Genomic DNA, 23969 nt, shown 5'->3' on the forward strand with positions numbered 1-23969 from the left:
TGGACATTCTTCTGTTCCACTATCTATTCTTATACCATGAACATATCTTTTTATAATAATAAAAATAACTATATAATTATATATAATTTGAGTAACATTTTCTTTTTTTTTAATTTATTTTTTATTGGTGTTCAATTTACTAACATACAGAATAACCCCCAGTGCCCGTCACCCATTCACTCCCACCCCCCGCCCTCCTCCCCTTCTACCACCCCTATTTGAGTAACATTTTCAAAACTGTTAAGGAAAATATACCCATCTTTGTTCTTTTTAAAAACCATATTTACTAGACTCAGAAATTTATCTTCTAAATGCATTTTAGAATCAGTTTGTCACTTTCACTTTAAAACAACACTGGAGGGCAGCCCCGGTGGCTCAGCCATTTAGCGCCACATTCGGCACAGGGTGTGATCCTGGAGACAAGGGATCGAGTCCTATGTCAGGCTCCCTGCATGAAGCCTGCTTCTTTCTCTGCCTGTGTCTCTGCCTCTCTCTCTCATTCTCTCTCTCTCTCTCTCTCTCTCTCTCTCGTCTCTCATGAATAAATAAATAAAAATCTTAAAAAATAAAACAACACTGGAATTTTGAATGAGACAATTTTGAATTTAAAGATTAAATTTTGGGGCACCTGGATGGCTCAGTGGTTGAGCGTCTGCCTTTGGCTCAGATCATGATCCTTGTGTCCTGGGATCAAGTCCCGCATCAGGCTCCCCATAGGGAGCCTGCTTCTACCTCTGCCTGTGTCTCTGACTCTGTGTCTCTCATGAGCAAATAAATAACATCTTTTAAAGAAAATAGATTCAATTTTGGAAGAATCACCTGTTTATAATATTGAGTTCTCATATCAAGAAATTAAACATATCATTCCATTTATTTATTAATTTTATATTATTTAATGATATTTTACAGAATTCTGAAAAAAGGTCTTATACATCTTTGGTTTATTCATGGGTTTATTTGATTACCCCAATGAATTTTACTGCTATTACTATTGTTAACTGGATTTTTTTCTCTTATTTTTTATTGCTGGTGAAGAGAAAGGCAAATTATTTAAGTATTCAACTATCATATCTGGCCACTTTGCAAACGTTTGAAATTCTGGTAATTTGTCATTTGATTCTTTTAGATTTTCTAGCTAGATTATAATAAAGTTTGTGAATAACTAAAGCTTGTGGTTTTGTTCCATCCTTACACCTCTTTTTTCTTCCAGACCTAGTGTACTGGCTGGTCTCTCCAGTTCAAGGACAAACACTATAGGCAACTCTGAGTACATGTATCTTATTTTTGACTTGAATGGGAATGTTCCTGATGTTTCACCACAAAATTATGACAAAGTATGACATTCCCTGTACAGTCCTGTACTTCCTGTATGAAGCAGACAGCTTCATCAAGTTCCCTTTTAAACTTAGTTTGATAACTTCTTTACCTTTTAAAAATGAATGCGTATTGAATTTTATTGACTGTTTTCTTTGCAAATATTGGCCTATTCTCTTTTAATCTGTCAATGTAGGCAGTTATAGTAATGTTGAACCATCCTTGAAATCTTAGGGTAAAATCTACTTGGTCATATCATCATATTATTTAATATACTTCTGAATTGATTTGCTAATATTTTATTTAGGATACTTGTTTCTACACTTATAAATGAGATTGAACTATAGTTATTTCTAGTGTTATCTCCTTGGTGGTTTGGTATCAATGCTATTAAATTAAATGTTCTTCTAAAAAAAAAGTTCTGAAAAAGTCTGTAAAAAATCAGCATTATTCACCCAATAACTTAGTAGAATTCACGGGCAGCCCTGGTGGCTCAGCGGTTTAGTGCTGCATGCAGCCCAGGGTGGGATCCTGGCGTCCCGGGATCGAGTCCCACGTTGAGCTCCCTGCATGGAGCCTGCTTCTCCCTCTGCCTGTGTCTCTGCCTATCTCTCTCTCTGTGTCTCTCATGAATAAATAAATAAAATCTTTTAAAAAAAACTTAGTAGAATTCACCCACAAATTATATAACCATTCATATAATTCTTTTTCATGGAATTCTTTAACATTTCCAAGTCTTCCATGGTAAGTAATCTACTTTTTCCTTTTTTTAAAAAAAAGATTTTATTTATTTATTCATAAGAGACAGAGAGAGAGAAAGAGAGAGAGAGAGGCAGAGACACAGGCAGAGGGAGAAGCAGGCTCCATGCAGGGAGCCCGACGTGGGACTCGATCCTAGGACGCCAGGATCACGCCCTGGGCTGAAGGCAGGCGCTAAACCATTGAGCCACCCAGGCATTCCCGTTTTTTACTTTCTCAGGAAAATTTTAGTAATGTGTGTTTTCTGTTTCATGAGGAATGCATATTTCATTTAGAATTTCCAATATATTGATAGGGTTTTATAGTTTTCTTGTAATTTAAAAAAATTAATTGTAGCTATGATTAAAATATTTTGTTGGTATTATTTATGCCTTCTCTTGCTTTCCTCTTGATCATATTTTATTCTTATTTTTACCTTTATCAAGTTTCTCCTTCTATTTTGTTTATGCTTATTTCAGTTATTATTTTTTCAAATTAGCTCATTTATTTTAGTATCTTTAATTTTGTGATAAATTAAGGGTACCTTGGGGAATATAAATAATAGTGAAAGGGAATATAAGGGAAGGGAGAAGAAATGTGTGGGAAATATCAGAAAGGGAGACAGAACGTAAAGACTGCTAACTCTGGGAAACGAACTAGGGGTGGTGGAAGGGGAGAAGGGCGGGGGGTGGGAGTGAATGGGTGACGGGCACTGGGGGTTAGTCTGTATGTTAGTAAATTGAACACCAATAAAAAATAAATTAAAAAAAAATTAAGGGTACCACTTTCGCTATGTTTAATAAGTTTTGATATAAGGTTGCTTAGCATTCAGTCATTTCCATTTCTGTTCTTCCTTACCTCTAGAGTTGTTTACACATGTCTATGTTAATATACAAATGTAAAGATATTTGGGGCCTCCTGTTGTTAATTTCTAACTTCATATCACTATGGTCACAGAGCATGGCCTGCATATAATTTAAAAAAAAAAATTTAAGAGGGGGGGCATTTCAGTGGCTCAGTTGTTTAAGCATCCAACACTTGGTTTCAACTCAGGTTGTGATCTAATGGGTCATAGGATCCAGCTACACACCAGGCTCATGATCAGTGGTAAGTCAGTTGGAATCTGCTCAAAGATTTTCCTTATGCCCCTCCCCAACTTGCACGTGCTCTCTCTTAACAATAAATAAATCTTTTTTAAAAAAATAAAATATGCTGAGTGAAATAAGTCAATCAGAGAAGGACAAACATTATATGGTCTCATTCATTTGGGGAATATAAAAAATAGTGAAAGGGAATAAAGGGGAAAGGAGAAAAAATGAGTGGGAAATATCAGAAAGGGAGACAGAACATGAGAGACTCCTAACTCTGGGAAACGAACTAGGGGTGATGGAAAGGGAGGTGGGTGGAGGGTGGGGTGACTGAGTGACGGGCACTGAGGTGGGCACTTGACGGGATGAGCACTGGGTGTTATTCTATATGTTGGCAAATTGAACACCAATAAAAAATAAATTAAAAAATAAAAAGAAAAAATATTTTAAAAATATTTTTTCTGATCTAATAGAGTCAATTTTTGTAAATGTTTCATTTAAGTTTGAAAAGAACGCATATTCTCTGCTGCACAAAGCTTTTCTTTCTCCCACATACACAGCTTGATTGTGCTGCTCAAATCATTTATATCCTGATTTGTTTTTTATTTCCTTAATATGTTAAGGATTTACCAATTTGTCACTTGCAGTTTATCAGTTTTCACTCTATTCATTCAAAGCTGTATTTTTAGATGTATGAAGTCTCATGACTTTTACACCATTGTGGCATAATTTATCTATATCTGTCCAAATGAAATGTCTTTATGAAATGTCTCCTTTTTAATATATTTCTTGAATTGAATTCTATTTCATATTAGAAGTGTTAAATCAGCTATCTCTTAGATAGCATTTGCCTAATATCTTTCAACTGCTTTATTAAAAAATTTTTTATGTTCTTTTACTTTTTAAAAATTTTTTACTTATTTATTTGACAGAGAGAACACAAGCAGGAGGTGCAGGATAGGAAGAAGTAGGCTCCCCACTGAGCAGAGAGCCCAATGCTGGGCTCAATTCTAATTCCAGGGTCCTGGAATCATGACCTGAGCCTAAGGCAGATGCTTAACCAACTAAGGTGCCCCGTCCTTTTACTTTAAATAGGCCTATTACGCACAGTATATATTTTTATTTCAATTTTATTTTAGTTTTTATCTTTTAATCAGTACTTAGTCCTTTCACATTTTTGGGGAGTTACTGATTTGTTTTTGACTTTTTCTTGTCATCTTATATTTTATTTTTCTATTTACCAAAGTTTATCTGTGTCTGTTTTGTCCCAATTCTAACTCATATGATGGAGATCAAGATTTTTGGTCATTTTCTTTCTTTCAAAGGATGTGTAAGTCATGTATTTTATTTATATTCTTCTCTAGTGGTTATTACCTAAATTCTAACCTATGTACTTAAACTTCTATTTTTCTAAAAACATAAGGTTAATAGTATTAGTATTCTCTCTAATAAGACAAAAAAACTTACATTGACTCCCCTCTCTTCTCTCTGCATTCCTACATCCTATAGCAATAATGCATATAATTATAGTTCCACGAAATACCTTTCCCAACTGTTGGTTCTTGCAGTTTACCAATTCCCACCCCCAGGTTCATCCTGAATTCATTCCCTTCTTAGCCTAAACCCTCCAGTAACTATTTCAGAGAAGTCCTGGAGGTAGTCAACTTTCTAAGCATTACATCTTCATACTAGGATGACAGTTTGATGTAATACAGAATCCCAAATTCATAGTTACTTTGCTTTATCACTTTGAAAATTCTCCATTATATTCTTCTGACTCTCGCTGCTTTGTAGGTAATCTGCCTTTTCCCTCAGAGAGTTTTTAAAACTTTCTTTTTATCCTTAAATTCTAAAATGTCCCTACAATATGTCATTATGTATTTGTGTATTATCATTATTTTATTCTTGCTTGGTAATTCATATACCATTTCATAGGGACTCATGTTTTCTTTCAATAAACAGACGTTCTCAGTCATTAATTTCACAAATATTGCCTGTTGTCCCATTCTTTCCTTCTTGAAATCTTCCACGGTAAATTTTGGAACTTCTAGGTTTATCCTTTATGTCTCTTAATTTTTCTTTCATATGATCTAATTCTATAACTTTTTTGCTGCATCTTGGGAGAATTTCTTATCTGAATTTTCTAAACATAGTAGGTGTTTAGTGTACTATCTTGAAATTAGAAATTCAAAGTGTATACTTAGAATGAAATGAAACCCACATTTATTATTTCCCCTTGGGGGGATCACTGAGTGTCACTCATCATGTTAATAATTCATAAGTCACATTTTTGAAGGGTAAGGAACAATAATTTATTAAACATGTATGTTTGCCAGGTGCTATGCTAGATGCCTTTTCATATTTTACATAAATCCATACCATCACTTCTTTTTAGAAAACATTCAAATAAACATGCTAGACAAGAGTAGTACTTAGTCCATGGCCAAAACAGAAATGCTCTACTATGTTGTGTATCTTCAACAAGGGAATGATATAATGCTCACTCCTGAGCCCTCAAATTTTATTACAAAGCAAAATCACTATGGGGATTTTTAAGTAGATATTTCTGGATTTTTAAGTGAATAGCGCCATTTACTATTTTAATACAGTAAATCTTATAAAAATAGGCATTAGAATAGCATCCCTTTCCATAGCAGCATGAAAAACTTAATGATTAATTTTTGAATCACAGAAACATTGCACTTTATTAGTAACAAAAGGTAGAAATGACTAGGCTTTTTTTAAAAAGTAGAAATGAGAAGTTTGGTGAGAAAATCTATATAAGATTTGAGAAGTTTCTGTCAACTAAAAAATACTCATGTCCTCTACTGCCATGCTCATCCTGGAACTAATATGATAATACTGGACATGTGGATTAGTAAAGATGCCATAAACACAAGAACATTAAGTACAGTCTCCTTTACCTGGAGGTCCAGGAAGGCCAGGTGGACCCTGTATTCCAGGAAATCCTCGCTCTCCTTTTTCTCCAGGCAAGCCAGGTAACCCCATGTTTCCTTTCTCTCCTACAGTTACACCGGTCCCAGGCCTAGGAATTACCTTTATTATGAAAGAAAAAAATAAATGAACTCAAAGAGGAAAAGCCCTGTTCTCCTAAAAATAACCTAGCGGCTACATACAATTACAGTGCCATCATTTTCACAAAGCTCTCAAATGCAAAATCATTAAGACTGCTTCACAGATTATGAGTCACATTCTGTATCACTCCTATCCTTCAACTGATTATAAACTATTTAATACTAGTAATAATATTACCACCCTCCTGAGCCCAAGGCTTACAGAGCTAGAATTATTTTTGATGTCTCTTACCACATTCAATTCATTCCAAATACATAAGCCTGATAATTCTTTACTGAAAATGTCTCTCTAATTTGCTTCCTTCTTTCCTGTTGCCACAGCTACTATCTCCATCTCACACTTGGACTAGCAGAAGCACCTCTGAGCTTCTCCCCTTAAATCCAAATCTACTGCTAGGATATACTTCCCCAAAAATCAATTTCTTTGTGTTAGCTATCCTATTTAAGGACTCAAAATTGCTCACTACTTCTTACTATGTCTGATGCTACTTTTCACCCTGGACTTTGTCAAATCTCGTCTCACTTCCAATACCTCTCTCACCTATTTCACCTCCTGTTATTTCTAGCAGTGAATTTTTAGGAGAGTGAGGTCTGTCTGATTCTAACCGCTTCATGTATCTTGCACATGTATCTTCTGCTCTGAATATGCCATTTCAGATATCTATAATGCCTTCTTCCAATCTTTCCCTTTATCAACCCATACTTCTTTCTTCCTCGAAAACAAAATGAAACAAACTCATCACTTTCAGGAGGGCTTTATTGATTAGAATCAACTAACTTATTCCTTTTCTCTTGGTCTTCTTAGAATCTTAGTGCCTAAAGACGTTCATATTAAATAATTGAAATATAAAGAAATTAATCTCATAGAGCTATAATGATAATTAAGCTTTAGATTTAAGAGCCTGTTGGACTGAAGTACAAAGCAACACCTACTGGAAAAGTGCAATGTTTCATCCAGGCTCTATTGGATATAAGAAATATTCAGACAAAAGGAGACTGGAAGTTGTGGGACCTAGAATGGAGATATAGTTCAAAAGGGATAGTGAGGCTGCTGGATAGGACTGCACTCTCAAAATTTCCACTTCTGATAGTTATCAAAATGTTATTATCTCATTTTATAAAGAAACTATTTCTTAGAGATCTAGTATTTGATTTTAAAATGAAAGTGAGTAAAAATTAAATAAGGTCTCTAAGTATATCCTCATTAGATCTGTTAATTACTAAGTATCAATACCTGAGACTATGGGGATCCCTGGGTGGCGCAGCAGTTTGGCGCCTGCCTTTGCCCCAGGGCGCGATCCTGGAGACCCGGGATCGAATCCCACGTCAGGCTCCCGGTGCATGGAGCCTGCTTCTCCCTCTGCCTATGTCTCTGCTTCTCTCTCTCTCTCTGTGCGACTATCATAAATAAAAAAAAATTAAAAAAAAAATACCTGAGACTATGGACAGAAAGAATTAATGTTACTCAAATGTCTGAACATACAGACTTTATGACATTTGCATCTTTGTAGATTCAATGCAGTATAGAACCAAGAGTCTTACCAAATTTCAACCAAAAATATGACAAAATGTAGCAATAATATTTTATTCTTATTAACACTGGAAATATATTTGACCTAAATTTCATGTTGAATGCAAACATGACAAAATCTGCAAACCTCCTAATTATTCTTTCATAGAACAGTTTCCAACATTTGATTAAGAGCCCCTAAAAGCACATACCCAGGGAAGAAAGAGGTATGAATCAGACAATTACATTGGAAAAATCTATTGAGACCAAATCCATCTTTCCAGAGCTCTGCAGGGCCAATCCTTAGCTCCCAAAATTTCTTTTATTGAAACTTTATAAGCAACACTTGCACCACCTGCTGGTTACTTGAGAAATAATTTGGCATTCATGATGCAAAACAACCCAATGCCACAATTTTGGATCTTTACTATGGAGAAGTAATAGGAAGAACAATAAAAAGACTTTGAAGTCAACATTACTGAAGTTTTTAGATGTAGGCTTTTAAGCCAGTAAAAGTTACTAATTAATGACTTGGAATTTTGTATTCTATGAGGAAAAGGAACAGAGTATATCAAGGCACAAAAGTAAAAATACATCCATACATTTGATAAATGAAGACTAAAATAAAAACTTACAAGTCCAGGAGGCCCAGTTGAGCCAATGTCACCTTTTTGGCCCTGTTTAATAAAAGTGTAAAGTAGATTAGTAAAAACTACACCAAAATATCCATTTCCTTAAAACATAACATAACTTTCGTGAAGACCAAGGAATCGATAATAAAATATCTCAAAGAGAAATTCAACTCAAGGTAATGAGACAGTACTGAAATAAGTCTAGGAAACCCATGATGTTGTCTTAGATTTACTAGCTATATGATTTTGATCAAATCAATTAACTTATCTGCCTTATATATAGACCAGACTTCTAAGGTATTTCTAGATGCAACATCCTTTGATTTAAAGATTCCTATTTTCTAGTAAATTATGAATACTCTATAAAGAAGATACTGAATAAAAAAATTGGCACCACTAGAATCAGTGAAAACCATTATATTTTTAACTTGTAGCCATATTTTTTTTTTCATAAAACTTGTCGAGGGCATAAATTTAGTGTTATTTACGTTAGTGGCAGATATTTTAGAGCTGATGGACTTAACTATAATCAGGAACAGCTAATTAATTATAATTGCTTTTGAGAGCTCTCAGAAACCAATGAAAGACAAATTCAGAGACAAAAACTGTTACTCTTAACCAGTAACTACAACAGCATGAAAAACACAGTATGCAACTGTTATTCTACTGGCCAAGACCTAAGGATAGATGTTTCTCTCAGCCCTCAGTTCTTGTTCTAGACTTGTTCATAGGAACTTTTCATCTATCTAAAAGCTTCTTTTACTTTAAAGAGTTATTCAGTCCTATCACTTTATTTACTACTTGAAAAAAAGTCCTACTCTTTGAGTATTTATTATCTTCCTTAATTCTAGCTGTGTCACTTAGTCCAAGCTTGAAGTTGGAACTAATTTAGAAATAAGCCATCATTAAAATATACACCCTCTGGGTACATTCAGGTTTGCAACACCTTTTCCTCCCTGCCTGCAAAACAAAGCTTTTCAGTATTGGTTTTCATATAAAGCAATTAAAGACCACAGAGATTGGAAAACCGGATATTTTGTGCTCTGCTATAAATAAGGGAAATGTGTGCTTCATACATTCTTTCAAAGTCACTTTTAAAATAGATAACTAAATAAGTGACTTCCAGTCAGGCTGTATAGCCAAATGAAAAAAAAAATGACAAAAAATTAGCCACAGCCTTTCAGACAATAATTGCACAGAGAATGGAAATTTTTAGTGGAGACATCCTAAATTCACAGGTACAAGCCTTTTTAGTATGAGGACCTCACTAAAATAGTGCTGAAACCACTTTCTGGAGAATAAAAGTCTTGCCGATACATGCTCAAAATAAAAGCACCAACTTTTCACAATTGAAATGCTAAAGTTAAACAATTCTTCATGTATTTCCACCACATGGATTGTGATTTAGGACAATGAATGAAAATTTAGAGGAACCGGTACAAAAGAAAAAGGAGCAACACCAAAAGATGAATAAAGAATGTATGCTTTGAATACAAAAGCTAGTTATTTAGAATTTTTTAATTTAGAGCTCAACCTTGGGAGAGAAAAGGATTATGTTTAGAATAAAACCAGTCACTTCAAAGTATTAAAATTCTTACCTTTTCTCCATCCCTTCCTGGTTCACCAGGGTAACCAGGATCACCAGGTAAACCCTTTAAAACATAGAGATTAGGGTGACATCAGCAAAAATGGTGGAGTAAGGAAGTCCAAACATCCTCACCTCCATAAAAGCGACAAAGAACATTGGCAAAAATGGTCAGAGTCAACTTTTTTAGAACACTAGAAATTAATCAAAGAGTTGTAGCAATCCAGGAAGTATTTGTTGGGGAAAAGAAAATGACTGAATCTTGATAAGAACACAGAACTTAGTAGCATTTTAACTTACTTTAGTCCTATCACCCTTCCTCAGCTCTATGGTATCCTTGAAAACCCAACAGCTCACAATCAAGGTGAAAATCAGCAGACTCACAGCAAATGGAAGGGATAGAACTGGGCTGGAGCTTTCTCAAAGACCCATTCCCAAACAGTTGTCATTATTTGACCTGTCTGGTGACTATCTTTATTTGACCTGACTTGAGTTCTCCCAGTGAAAACAAAGAACAGTCTTTCCACTGAAGATATCTGTCAAAAACACTCAGAGGAAATTATTGACCATCACAGCTGCCTAAATCATGAAACAAAGACCAACTGTTCCCCCAAAAGCCAGGAACTAATGCCCTGAATTTACCTCCCCTTAAACTATTTAATGTTAAATTAATTTGTGATTCTAGAGTTTACAAATTGAGGACTGCCTATTTAGCAAAATCACCTGGAAACCAATTTATCTGATTTTATTACTTCCAAATTCCAGTTTTGTTAAGAATTATCCCTTCAAAATGGTCTCCAAAATTTCATCAAATTTTCTGGCCTTGAAAACCTCTTTTAACATCTCTGTGCATACTCTTGTTACTGAGTCTGCCTGGAATAATATTCCTAGCCTTGCAGGTTTTTATTTTCCTCTTTATTTTGTAGTAATTAGAATGATCTGTCATAACTTTTATTTAAAAATGTATGTTCAGGGATCCCTGGGTGGCTCAGCGGTTTGGCGCCTGCCTTTGGCCCAAGGTGCAATCCTGGAGTCCCGGGATCAAGTCCCACATCAGGCTCCCAGCATGGAGCCTGCTTCTCCCTCCTCCTGTGTCTCTGCCTCTCTCTCTCTTTCTCTCTATCATCAATCAATCAATCAATCTTAAAAATGTATGTTCACACAAAATATTGTATGTGAATGTTTTAAGCAGTTTTATTCATAATGGCCCAAATCAGAAACAACCAAAATATCCTCCAGTGGATAAATGTATAAACAAATCTTGGTACATCTCTATAATCAAATACTACTCAGCAATAAAGGAAATGAACTATCAATTTATTATAGTAGCATAATATTATTATGCTATGTGAAAGAATCCTGAATCAAAAAACTATATACAATATTACTCCATTTAAATGACATTCTAGAATAGGGAATATCATAGGGATGGAGAACAGATCAATTGTTGCCAAGGGCTTTGGATGGTAGGGAGGGAAGAAAATAAATACAAAAGAACACTGGGGGAACTTTTGAGGGTGATGGAACTTTTTATTTTAAAGCTGTTTTTTTTAAAGATTTATTTATTCATGAGAGACAGGAGAGAGAGAGAGAGAGAGAGAGAGAGAGAGAAACAGAGACACAGGCTCCCTGCATGGAGCCTGACCTGGGACTTGATCCGGGGTCTCCAGGATCACACCCTGGGCTGTAGGCAGCACTAAACTGCTGAGCCACCCGGGCTGCCCTTAAAGCTGGTTTTACAACTGTTAAGTGTTTGTCAAAACATAGAACTTTACATTGAAAATGGTCCATTTTACTGTATACAAGTTGTATCTCAATAAATCGGACTTAAGGTCTGAACTTCATTTTTTTAACAAAGAAATTTTAAATTCATATTCAAAAGAGATAGTATCACTTCCATTTATAGTAACTATTTCCAACCCCGAGCCTGTTTGCCATCCTGCTTCTCTCCACCACATAAAAGTGTTGCTATTTGGGGGGGTTAGGTGAGGGGATGAGCTTTATCTACTCACTGGAATTCCTGGTTGGCCATTCTCTCCATCTTTGCCCGGTTTACCCTGTAAGATTCAAATAATTGCAAGAATATAAATTTGTTATTTAGGATGTATGAGATTAAAGAATATAACAAGCTTTATTCCTGCCTTGGATTATTAAGTATACATTTCAGACTTCAATATTATAATAAATAAATGATATTACATTTTGAGACAAAGAAAGTAGGATTTAAGAGGAAAGAATAAAGTACACGAGCACGCTCACAAACGTTTAAAATCTTTTCCAAAGAAAATTAGTAGTCATAACACTTACTCTTTTGCCAGGCTCTCCTTGTTCACCCTTCTCACCTTTCATACCACCTGGAGGACCCTGTACACACACAAAAGTAGTTTTACACTGGTTCATGGAGTGCTATGTATCAATACCAATTTACATTAAATGATACTAAAGAATTTTAGGTTACTTACTGGAGGACCACGTATCCCTGGAGGTCCAGGAGGCCCTCGGTCACCAGGAAGTCCCTATGCAGTAGTAGGGGAAAGGAAAGCAACATTAATACTAGAGCTAGCTAAAGACGCTGTTAACAAGCTGAACTATAGACTCATGCAGGATAACCAAAGATAATAGGATGTGATGTTTCTAATTCAAAGTTGAAATCTTCCGGGCTAAAGAATTTGGAGCTATCTTTTCTTCAGTTATTTTCTAATGTATGCACAAGCTGAGTTTTAAGATAAGTAAAAAGACAACATTTAAAAGGAAATTATTATTTTTTATAATAAATTTATTTTTTATTGGTGTTCAATTTGCCAACATACAGAATAACACCCAGTGCTCATCCCATCAAGTGCCCCCTCAGTGCCCGTCATGCAGTCACCCCCACCCCCCGCCCTCCTCCCCTTTCACCACCCCTAGTTCGTTTCCCAGAGTTAGGAGTCTTTAATGATATGTTGTTAAAAAAAGCAAGAATACCTAAAACTAGGAGATATAGGGGTTACATAACACACATACATTTTGGCAGAGAATTAAATGACCCAATCCATATTGATGGTAGAATTTCAGTACAATGTGTTCTTTATTCTTAAGTTTCTAGTTAGCATTTCAGTGAAACAACAATGTACACACTTTGTTCAAGGTGGTCTCCTATGCTATAAAAGATATGTATGATCTCATCTACCCTAGGTATCAGATAATTATTTCTAAACACGACAAGGGTTTATAGAATAATACCATCTTTCGCTTTGTATATCAGTGAAATATAGAGAAGACGGTCATCAGGACAATGACAATAGACCTTACCATGACCTAATTTCATACATGAATGCATTATTCATAACAGCCAAAAATGCAAACAATCCAAATATCCATCAACTGATAAATGGATAAATAATACGTGGTATATTCATACAAGGGAACATTATTTAGCCACAAAATGAAATGAAGTACTGATACATGCTATAATATAGATAAACCTGAAAACAAACTAAGTACAAGAAGTCAGACACAGAAGACCATATATCATATGATTCTACTTATGTGAATTGATCAGAGTAGACAAATCTACAGAGCCAAATTAGATTAGTGGTTGCCTAAGGCTAAGAGTTTGGAGAGAAATGAAGAGTGACAACAAATAGGTATGGGGTTTTGGAGGGTGGCTGATGACAATGTTTTAAATTAGATTATAGTCATGGTTTCACTATCCTGTGAATATACCAAAAAAAAAATGGAATTGTATACCTTAAATGGGTGAATTGTATGGCATGTAAATTATATCTCAATAAGGCTCTTTGAAAAATTTAATTACCTCAAATCTTTGTTATTTTTTTTAAGATTATTTATTTATTCATGAGAGACATAGAGAGAGAGAGGCAGAGATACAGGCAGAGGGAGAAGCAGGCTCCATGCAGGGAGCCTGATATGGGACTCGATTCCGGGTCTCCGGAATCCGGCCCTGGGCTGAAGGTGGCACTAAACTGCTGAGCCACCAGGGCTGCCCAAATCTTTGTTATTTTTAAAAATACCTTCACATATAATTATATTCCAGCTTGTAGTGCATGTTAATGGAATGCCACTTTTTAGCAAAATGTTCATTGATTTCCTCTCTATATACTCACCTGATCTCCTTTCTGAAACTCTACATCAATTGGTCTTTTCTGTTCACTGATCTGCCCAGGAGGACCAGGGGGACCCTGAAGACCTTGCTCACCCTGTTTGCAAGATTTAACAAGTAAGTAATATTTCATAGTTTACACAGACAATAATATAAAATATAAGCTAAGTCAGTTGCAAGGACCAAAAATATGAGTTCAAATGATGAGGAAAGGAAAAAACTGAGGGCTGAATAATCAATTTCTTTCTTTACTCACCTTTTCACCTTTGGGTCCCTGGAAATTTAAGCCCATATTCCCCTGAAGAGAGAGGTTTTAGTTTAAAATCTCATTGACACTAACAAAAAGAAGTCACACCAAATAAAAAATATAAAGAAAAAGAAAATTACCTTTGGTCCTGGAAGTCCTGGTGGACCAGGAGGGCCCTAAGAATAGAAGACACAGAAAAGGAAACAGGGATACACTAATAAGTTTATTTAAAAATTATTCGGTTTCCAAAAAAATATTTGGTTTCACAAAAAGCAAGGACTGAAAAATCCCCTCAAAATAATATTTTCCTGGTTTTTTCTCACATCTGAATTGATTTTAACAAACTAGATGAATGTGGAGACTTCTGTGATAGCGTACAAGTGGACAGGGGAAGAAATGCAAGGGTGAATAGAGGCAGAGGGGTGACACCAGTACCAAAAATCAATACAAGAGTTAATCCCAACAAACATCAAATTTCTCATATCAGAATTATAGGTAAATAATTTAGGTATCATAAAGCAATTAACACTCTAGCTCTAAAAAACATGTGTTTACTTTTTTAGTTCAGTTTTATTTTTATGTGACCTGACTCTGTATGAGAGTGTTTCAAGGCTTGAAAAGTTATATAGGCATTTGTTTGCACAAGTATATCAAGTCTTTGATCTCAATGGATGTATTTATTTACACATTGTACCCTGGTGGCATTTCTAAGACTTTGCTTCACATTTTGAATCAGGGTTAATTGAAGGAACATTCCAAAGTGCTGAGTGAATCAGTTATACAGCCACACGAGTTGAGGACATTTAAGATGTAACAACACACCTAGGGTAGTCTGATGTAACAACAAAATTAGGAAAAAGTGCGATAGTCCAGAATCTCATGCTTTGCAGGACATCTACAACTAAAATAGACTAAACAAAAGGGTTTTCTATTTCTAATCCTCTTGTAGATATTTCCAGGAAAGCAGAAATCATGATCTTTTCTGGTATATTCTTTTAGTATTTACCAAATGTTATTTCCTTCATTCAAGAATAGAGGACCAATCGTCACAAGCAAAATTGTACAATCTCTAAAGGTATAATGAAAACTGTCACTTAAATATATGGTAGATGAGAGATAGAGTGGCACATGAGAAATTACTTTGACTGAAGTACAATTTTCTGCTTTTTAAAGAGGGCAATAGCAAAGCTCTAAGTCCAAAACATGACTTGAATGAAATCTAAGTATTTCAGGGGCAAAAATACTCAGAATTTAATTACAGTAGAAAATATGAGTGACTATAAAAGTAGTAAAGTAAGAGAACTGGCTACACAGTCAAAGTCTTTAGAAGTTTTTGCTTCTTCCCTGAAGTACAAAAATCCTTATCCCATTGCAGATTGATTCACTACCCTCACCAACCCTACGGTTTTGTCACATGGTGGCCCCTTAGAAATGAGAGACAATATATTGTTGTGAATACCTGCTTTTGTTCTTCTTAAACAGAAAACTGCAGTTTGAAGAAACATGTTTCATAAAGTGACTAGAGAACTGCCTTAAAAGACTTTATGCAACGGCCAGGATCAACTTCAACACTGACACATCAAGAGATAACCAACACAATATTTTGTTTTAAATCTTTCCTTTTGTGTACCTCATTCTCCTCCATCTATAAAATGAAGCTATTATTTAGCACATATTTTGTTCACCATAGCATTGTAAAATATACTGTAAATAAAAAAATAGATATAGGGGTGCCTGGGTGGCTCATTCCATTAAGTATCTGCCTTGGGCTCAGGTCAGGATACTGGACTCCTGGGAGTCAGGCTCCCTGCTCAGCAGGGAGTCTGCTTCTCCCTCTACCTCTGCCCCTCACCCCACTTGTGCACATGTGCTCCCCCGTCAAATAAATAAATAATCTTTAAAAAATAAAAATAAAAAATATAGGGGGTATCCCTGGGTGGCTGAGCGGTTTGGCGCCTGCCTTTGGCCTAGGGCATAATCCTGGGGTTCCAGGATGGAGTCCCGCGTCGGGCTCCCGACATGGGGCCTGCTTCTCCCTCCTCCTGTGTCTCTGCCCCCCCCATCATAAAAATAAATAAATAAATCTTAAAAAAATAAAAAATAAAAAATATATAGATTGTAAACATTGAAAATGTATTATACTTTCAAGTAGTAGAAATAATATTACTATTCCTGAATTTTTTTCAAGTAAGAAAAATACAATTATAGAAGCAAGCTTACCATCAAACCAGGTGGTCCTGGGGGACCAATTGGCCCTGGTAAACCAGTGGGACCAGCTGGGCCCTGTTATAAAGGAAGAGAAAGATAAAAAAAAAACCTCTCACTATATCACACAAAGAACTAAATGAATGAAATTTTAACTTAAGCAATTGCCAAATTTGGTTACACAATTCTACAATTCTGCAGTATTATAAACAGAATTTTAAAATGTATAAGAATAAAAGGATTAAGTAACTATAAAGAAATTTAACTAAAAAGAATGGCTACAGCTTTTAGAAAACTTATGTTTTACAGTGGTAGGTAACAAATGTAGGACAAATACATAGTACGGAAGTTTAACAAAATAAAATTATAAAGATGGGCATTTAGTGGGGCTTTTATGGTAGAAGTGAAAAGTGGCTTCTCTAAAGTAAAAACTACGTATTTATCCAAAGAAAATGAAAACACTAATTTGAAAAGGTATATGCACCCCTGTGTTTATTGTAGCATTATTTATAATAGCCAAGACATGGAAGTAACTCACATGTCCATCCATAGACGAATGGATAAAGAAGATGTGGTGTGTACACACACACACACCACAATGGAATATCAGCCATAAAAAAGAATGAAATCTTGCCATTTGCAACTCAGATCGATCTAGAGGGAATAGTGCTAAGTGAAATAAGTCAAGTCAAAGATAAATACCACAGGATTTCAGTCATATGTGGAATTTAAGAATCAAAACAAACAAATTAAGGAAACAAACAAACAAAAAGAACAGATTCTTACATAAAGCGAACAAACTGGTGGTGCCAGAGGGGAGAGAGATGAAATGGGTGAAATAAGTGAAGGGGATCAAGAGTGCACTTATTGTGATGAACACTGAATAATGTACAGAATTGTGAAATCATTATATTGTACACCTGGAACTAATATAATGTACGTTAATTATATCAGAATAAAAACTTTAATTTTAAAAGATACAAAAAATAATTAAATTAAATTAAAATAAATAAGAGTATAGACAAAGAAGAAAGTGAGAATAACTGGGACAACAGACAAGGAAATGATGCAACTATTTTGGCACCCAATTTGGCATCTTAAAAAGCTGAAAATTTGACATCAATGAAATCCAGCAATTCTCTATCTAGGTATAAATCCTGCATTATTTTGTAATTAAAAGATTAAAAACAACCAAATATTCAATAATAGGAGATCAGAGAAACAAACTGTAGTATGTAGTATGTTCACACAACGGAATGTTACATAGAAGTGAAACTGAATGAACTACAGCCACATGCAAGAATATGGATGTATCTTAATATATTAAGTAGAAAACTACATAAATGTTATGTTATTTTAAAAGCAAAATTAAAAACTCTGGTTTAGAGATACATGTATATATAACAAAAGTATAAGAAGCAATAGAAAACTCAAAATGGTACTTATTATCTTGGTAGAATGCAGAAGGATGTGACTGCCAAGGAAACCCCAAGTTGATTCAAAATTATTTGAAATGTTCTACTTCTTAAATGGTATTTTGGATCCATAAGTGTTCAATTGATGGTTATGCTTCAAAACATACATATATTTTACATGTATTCTGCTGCATTTTCAAATATTACATAACAACAAATTATAAGGGATAAGGGGCAAGATTAAGAGTACTTAAGGGGACACCTGGGTGGCTCAGTGGTTTAGCGCCTGCCTTTGGCCCAGGGGGTGATCCTGGAGTCCTGGGATCAAGTCCCATCTTGGGCTCCTTGCATGGAGCCTGCTTCTCCCTTTGCCTGTGTCTGTGTCTCTGCCTCTCTCTCTCTCTCTCTCTCTCTCTGCATCTCTCATGAATAAAAAAATAAAATACTTTTTAAAAAGAGTACTTAAGAACAAATGGATGGGTGTTATCAAGCATGGAATGAGTTGGTAGTTAATAAAAAATTCCCCAACATTGCACCTTAGTCGTCAAATACTAGAAAGTACTGATTTTTTTTTTTTTTTGGTAAAGGGATCAATCTTTGTGAAATATAAACTTCAAGAAATTGACAAAAAAAAAAAAAAAAAGAAATTGACTACCTGATCAACAGATAATGCTGTCTCTAGGGATGTTATCTACAGACTAACATAACTTTTTTTTCTTAAGATTATACCTGATGTTCACCATGCATAAATATTATTCCCTCAGCCTTCAAAATATATCCATATGTTATACATAACTAACAGTGTTACAAATGATGTCTTCTAATATCTTAAATGGGAGACCTTCAATTTTTATTTTTAATCAGACTATTTACAATTATCATGACTACTCCTACCACCTACTAATCCTCATAGCACAAGAATAAGAATATAGAAGCATATTTCTGCTGCCAAACCCCAAAACAAAAATTTCCATGGAAACTAGATAGAAAGATAAAAGAACAAAGAAGTCCTTTGTAAATTCTTCCTGGTCCAGACTGCTTTTATTTTCAGGTATGAGGTACCTGCAATGTCTATCAAACTTCAAATAATAATTTCTGTAACTAAAATAGAGTGTATTAAAAAACTGAAGGGAAAAAGGTGATGCTGTGATCTGATTTAATCAATATAGTAAAGAAGAAAATCACTGGATGCTTACTTGTATTCCAGGAGGACCTGGATATCCTGGATTACCCTTTGGTCCTGGCAGTGATGACATAATTATACTACCTGGTTCTCCCTGAAAGAAATCATCAGTGGAAGTTTTAAGTTACAGTTATGACACACAAAATAGTCAAGCGCATAAAAAATGATCTCAGAATTAAATCTGTCATATAAATGTCCTAAAGATTAGGAGAGCTCAGTAATTACCATGAATAAATTTACCTTTTAAAGGGAAATGGGGAAATGGCCACAATACACTGAATTACAATCGATTTATTAAGAGACTGTGGTACCTTCCATTACTCATTCATTAAAAACCAGTTATTAAATATTACTATTTGCCAAGAACTGTGTTAGGCTCTGGATACTCAGCAGTGAAGGAGATAAACAAGGCCTCTGTCCTCATTGTGCTAACAATGTACTGGATTTGAAATGCAGATTATAACATGTAAACAAGTAAGACAACAAAAGTTCTGTTAAAAGCTATGGAGAAAAGCAACACGGTACATGATAAAGAAATAGTGGAAGACTAAAAAGAAGTGATAATTATATGACATGATAGAGGTGCTAATTATTGTTACAATGGCAATCATAATATATAAATATATCAAAGTAACATGTTAAATACCTTAAATTTATACAATGCTTTACATCAAATATATTTCAGTTAAAAAAAGAAATAGTGGAGGAATTAGTTTGGGTAGTCAAAAAAGGCAATCCTTGAAGGCAACATTCAGGCTGAGATTTAAAAGATAATGAGTCAGCCAGGTAAAAATGGGTTAAGAGTAGTCAGTAGTTAGAGACACCTGGGTAGCTCAGTGGTTTAGCATCTGCCTTTAGCTCAGGGCATGATCCCAGGTCCCGGGATGGAGTCCCACATTAGGCTCCTTGCAGGGATACTGCTTCTCCCTCTGACTATGTCTCTGCCTCTCTCTCTCTGTGTTTCTCATGAATAAATAAATAAAATCTTTAAAAAAAGAGTAGTAGGTAGTTGAAGTAACATATACAAAGGATCCAAAAAATGAAGAGTTTGGTACATTCAAATAACTTAATTCAGACCAGTGTGATCAGCAAGCCAAAGGAAAAGTGGTTTAAAGATAAGTCTGGACCAACACAATGTGGAATATCCATGCAATGGAGTATTCTTTAGCCACAGAAAGGAATGAAGTGGATGAACCTTAAACAGTAAAGAATGAAGTCGATCCATGGATGAACCTTAAAACAATATGCTCAATGAAAGAAGCCAAACACAAAAGGTCACATATTGTATGGTTCTACTTCTATGAAATATCAAAGTAGGCCAATCCATAGAGGCAGAAAGTAGATCCACGGCTCCAGGGGCTGGAGGAAGGAAGAGACAGGGAGTGACTACTAATGGGTATGGGTTTTCTATTTGGGGTGATGGGAAAGTTCTGAGGCAGTGATGGGTCCACAACCTTGTGACTCTATCTTTATTAAATGGTTAAAATGGTCAAAAAAAAAGATAAGTCTGGAAATGTAGGCATGGACCAAAATATGCAGGTCTTACAGGCCTTGAAAGAGAATGTGGACTTTATCTTAGATGAAGTGGGAAGCCCTTGAAAGTTTATAAATAGTGATATTAAATTAGAATTATGTTTTTAAAAGATCATTCTTGGCTACTTAATCTAGAATAAGTCAGGCTGGGAGGTGAGGAGATAGTAGTGAAGAAAAAAAGACTTATTTAGAAGAAGCTATTACAATAGTCCAGATGAGACATTATGGTTAGTGTGGTGGCAGTGGATATGGAGAAAGTGGATGATTTTAAGATAATTTTATAAGCAAAACTCACAGTATTAGTGACAGAATGGAGTGAGGAGGTGTGAAGGGGTAGAAAATATAAATGCTAACTCTAAGTTTTTAGGGGTCTGGGTAAACTTTGAACATGTTAATCTGAATGCCTCAGAGATATCTGAGTAGAGCTGTCAGGGAGGCAGTTTAATACATGCATTTAACTCAGAAGAAAAGTCTATTTTAGAGATATAAATACAGGTATTCAGTAGCTGGACAGTAAGCAATACCATGAGCTATAACAATTCTGCTAGGCATAGAAGAGAAAAAAGGGTCAGAACTGTGTCCTCATACCTGCTTGTATGGGAGACTGGGTGATGATCAGATAGAATAAAAATCATGAAAGGGTAGTGTCACAGAAGTCAGGGAAAAAAAGCATTTCTAGAGGTATCAGATGGCCAACTATATCAAAATATAATGGGAACTGAAAGTATTAGAAAAGAAACTTGAGAAGCATCTTGATGGCTTAGTAGGTTGAGCATCTGATTTTGGCTCAGGTCATGATCTCAGGGTCCTGGGATTGAGCATCGCCCAGTCAAGTTACGCTCTCTACTCAGCAGGGAATCTGCTTCTCCTTCTACCTCACTCCCTGCTCATTCTCTCTCTCTCTCTCTCTAATAAAATCTTTAAAGAAAAAAGAAACTTGAATCTTATATGCATATTTACAAACATATCAGCACACAGAAGATACTTAAAGCCATGGGCATAAAGGAGATTACTTAAGGAAGACTTGTGGGTACCTGCATAACTTCTGGAAGTATCTATTTTAAGGCAGAATTCAGAAACATTATCTGATCAAAGTTGCAAGTTTTCCAAATATCTTATTCAAAATGTTTACTTTCCTAGCATGAGATGCTTACCTTCATACCTGGGATCCCAGGAGGTCCCTATTATTAAAAAGAAAAAGATTATTTTATATATATGAGAGGGGTGAGAGCAAAACAACACACTGCTTTCTAAATGGAGTCAATTATATAGACTACTGTAAGGTCATTCTAAGTAAAAAGTATCTTAGGATACTTAGAGATGACATTTATATTAAATACAATAGAATCCTTGCTTTTACCCAGCACAGAGCCATACTACCGACTTCTTTTTTTAAAAAAAATATTTTTATACTTTACTAGTTTAAAATGTACTACTTTGCTCCACATGAATGCACTGAGTTCACTTTCTACACTTCTGCTTCTTCTGTCAATTCCTGTATTCATTATAATCCCAACTGTATAACTTACCGGAGGACCCTCTAGACCAGGAAAACCAGGACTGCCTGGAAATCCACGTTCTCCCTAGAAGGAGTTAAAAATAAGAGTTTGGAAGAACAAGAAAGAAAGCATAGGTATACCAACAAACAATAACTTATTGAAAAGATTTCTGTAAAAGCCATTCTGAAACTTGCTAGGTTGCCAAAAATTCATTAGCCTTCACTTTCCAATTATTTCAATATCAACTGCCCATACCAATTCAGCCTTCTAAGATACCTTTATCCCTAGTCATCAATCCTAATCAGAAATAAAGAAAAAAATCTTCTATCCCAGTCATTTTCTTCTGACAAATTCATTTTGAGGCAATCACACCATAGATTCCTGGTCATCATCATAATTAATGATTTGTCTCAATTTCCGGCCCATGCATTATATAGATTCTTATTTTAACTGCCCTATTGCGTTTTTCTTTTATTGTAAACTATTGCAAATTATTTTTGTAAAGAGGAAAAGATGGTAAGAAAGAATGCCATTAATATCACCAAGAGGACAATAATAGCAATAGTTCTAGCAACTGCAGGTCATTATGTTTTTCTAGGTACCCAATTTTTCTCACTCACTATTGTAAAATACCAATATGGACATTTGGTCTAGAAAACAAAGGCTAAAATTGCTGCAGAAGAACCCCAATGCAACCTCCTTTCTAATACCTACATGCCATAGTAATCCTAGAGATATCCATGTCAGAAGCTTGAAAGAGTATGATTATTGCAGCTGTGTGTCTTTGAGTTGTTTTGTCCAGTACTCCTGTCTCCATCACTTTTTACATATGGAAAAAATAGGCCCAGAGAGAAAGGATATAGTCTTGTACATCAGGTTTAGAAGACAGAAAACAAAAGAACACATATATTCTGATTCCATTTCTAGGGCTCATTCTATTAGTTACATAGTAAGAAATATTTTTTAAAAAATATTTAATCTGAAAGTATACATAATAAATCCCATTCAAAAAGTTGATGCTCACATAATTGGGGGCTTCAAACATAAACTAATCATGAGATCTGCTAAGGTGCTGCTTTACAAAAAGAAAGAAAAAGATCCCTTCCATCATATGGCATACTATACACATTGTGGATACGTTAGTCTTCAAATTTAAAACTTTGGCTAGTGGTCTTTTTGTTGCTTAAGGCATGCTGGCAAATAAATAAACAAATAACCAGAATAGGCACAAGAATGTTGCCCACATTAAAACGCAATGTTCCAGGCAAACTACTCCACATTGGTCCTATCACTAGAAGTCTGCCCCAGCTGAAATGAAGAACTCAAGTAAGCCTCACAAATCGAAGGTAAAAAACTTGTTGTTGGCAAGGGTCACACTGACCTGGAGAAATAATGGAGGTTAAAATAATTTTATTGTCATAAAGTATATAGTACAATAATTAACACGAAATATATAGCCTTCATAATACAAAATAGTTTGTTCAAGTTATTTTAAATATATATACTAATATAAAATCTGACACATGCCATTAGTTAGATGGATTGTAGATATTTCGTGAACAGTTTCACAGAATATCATGTGTTGAATGGAAAACACCAAAAGGATATACAGAAAATAATAACATATTGCATTAATAGAAAGGAAAAGGAGAAAAGTGAAGGAATAAGAACAGAGGCTAGGAAAAACAGTCAAAAAAGTAAATTTTCCTCATCTTTTTTTCCTTGCTATCACTTTATAATAAATCCAAAGGGTTGATGAAAGACAAGAAAAGTGGTCTGGGAAAAAATTTTTCATGTGTAAAGTTTTATTTTTTTTAAACTGT

The 23969-nt window shown here is 35.0% G+C and overlaps 1 protein-coding gene across 3 annotated transcripts in view; it reads right to left on the minus strand.

The window, feature by feature from the left end:
• Window positions 1-23969, minus strand: part of COL4A5 (collagen type IV alpha 5 chain) — a 273325-nt gene that overhangs the window by 95101 nt on the left and 154255 nt on the right. For all 3 annotated transcript variants that reach the window (XM_077889027.1, XM_077889028.1, XM_077889026.1), the window contains exons 7-19: window positions 22177-22230; window positions 21802-21828; window positions 19128-19208; window positions 16532-16594; window positions 14452-14487; window positions 14321-14362; window positions 14069-14161; window positions 12425-12478; window positions 12270-12326; window positions 11975-12019; window positions 9976-10029; window positions 8381-8422; window positions 6065-6197 (exon numbers count right to left, since the gene is read on the minus strand). In XM_077889027.1, the coding sequence (XP_077745153.1) occupies window positions 6065-6197; window positions 8381-8422; window positions 9976-10029; window positions 11975-12019; window positions 12270-12326; window positions 12425-12478; window positions 14069-14161; window positions 14321-14362; window positions 14452-14487; window positions 16532-16594; window positions 19128-19208; window positions 21802-21828; window positions 22177-22230 (781 nt within the window). The remainder of the gene's footprint in view (window positions 1-6064; window positions 6198-8380; window positions 8423-9975; window positions 10030-11974; window positions 12020-12269; window positions 12327-12424; window positions 12479-14068; window positions 14162-14320; window positions 14363-14451; window positions 14488-16531; window positions 16595-19127; window positions 19209-21801; window positions 21829-22176; window positions 22231-23969) is intronic.

Source organism: Canis aureus, chromosome X (assembly GCF_053574225.1).
Source record: "Canis aureus isolate CA01 chromosome X, VMU_Caureus_v.1.0, whole genome shotgun sequence".
Classification (NCBI taxonomy): domain Eukaryota; kingdom Metazoa; phylum Chordata; class Mammalia; order Carnivora; family Canidae; genus Canis; species Canis aureus.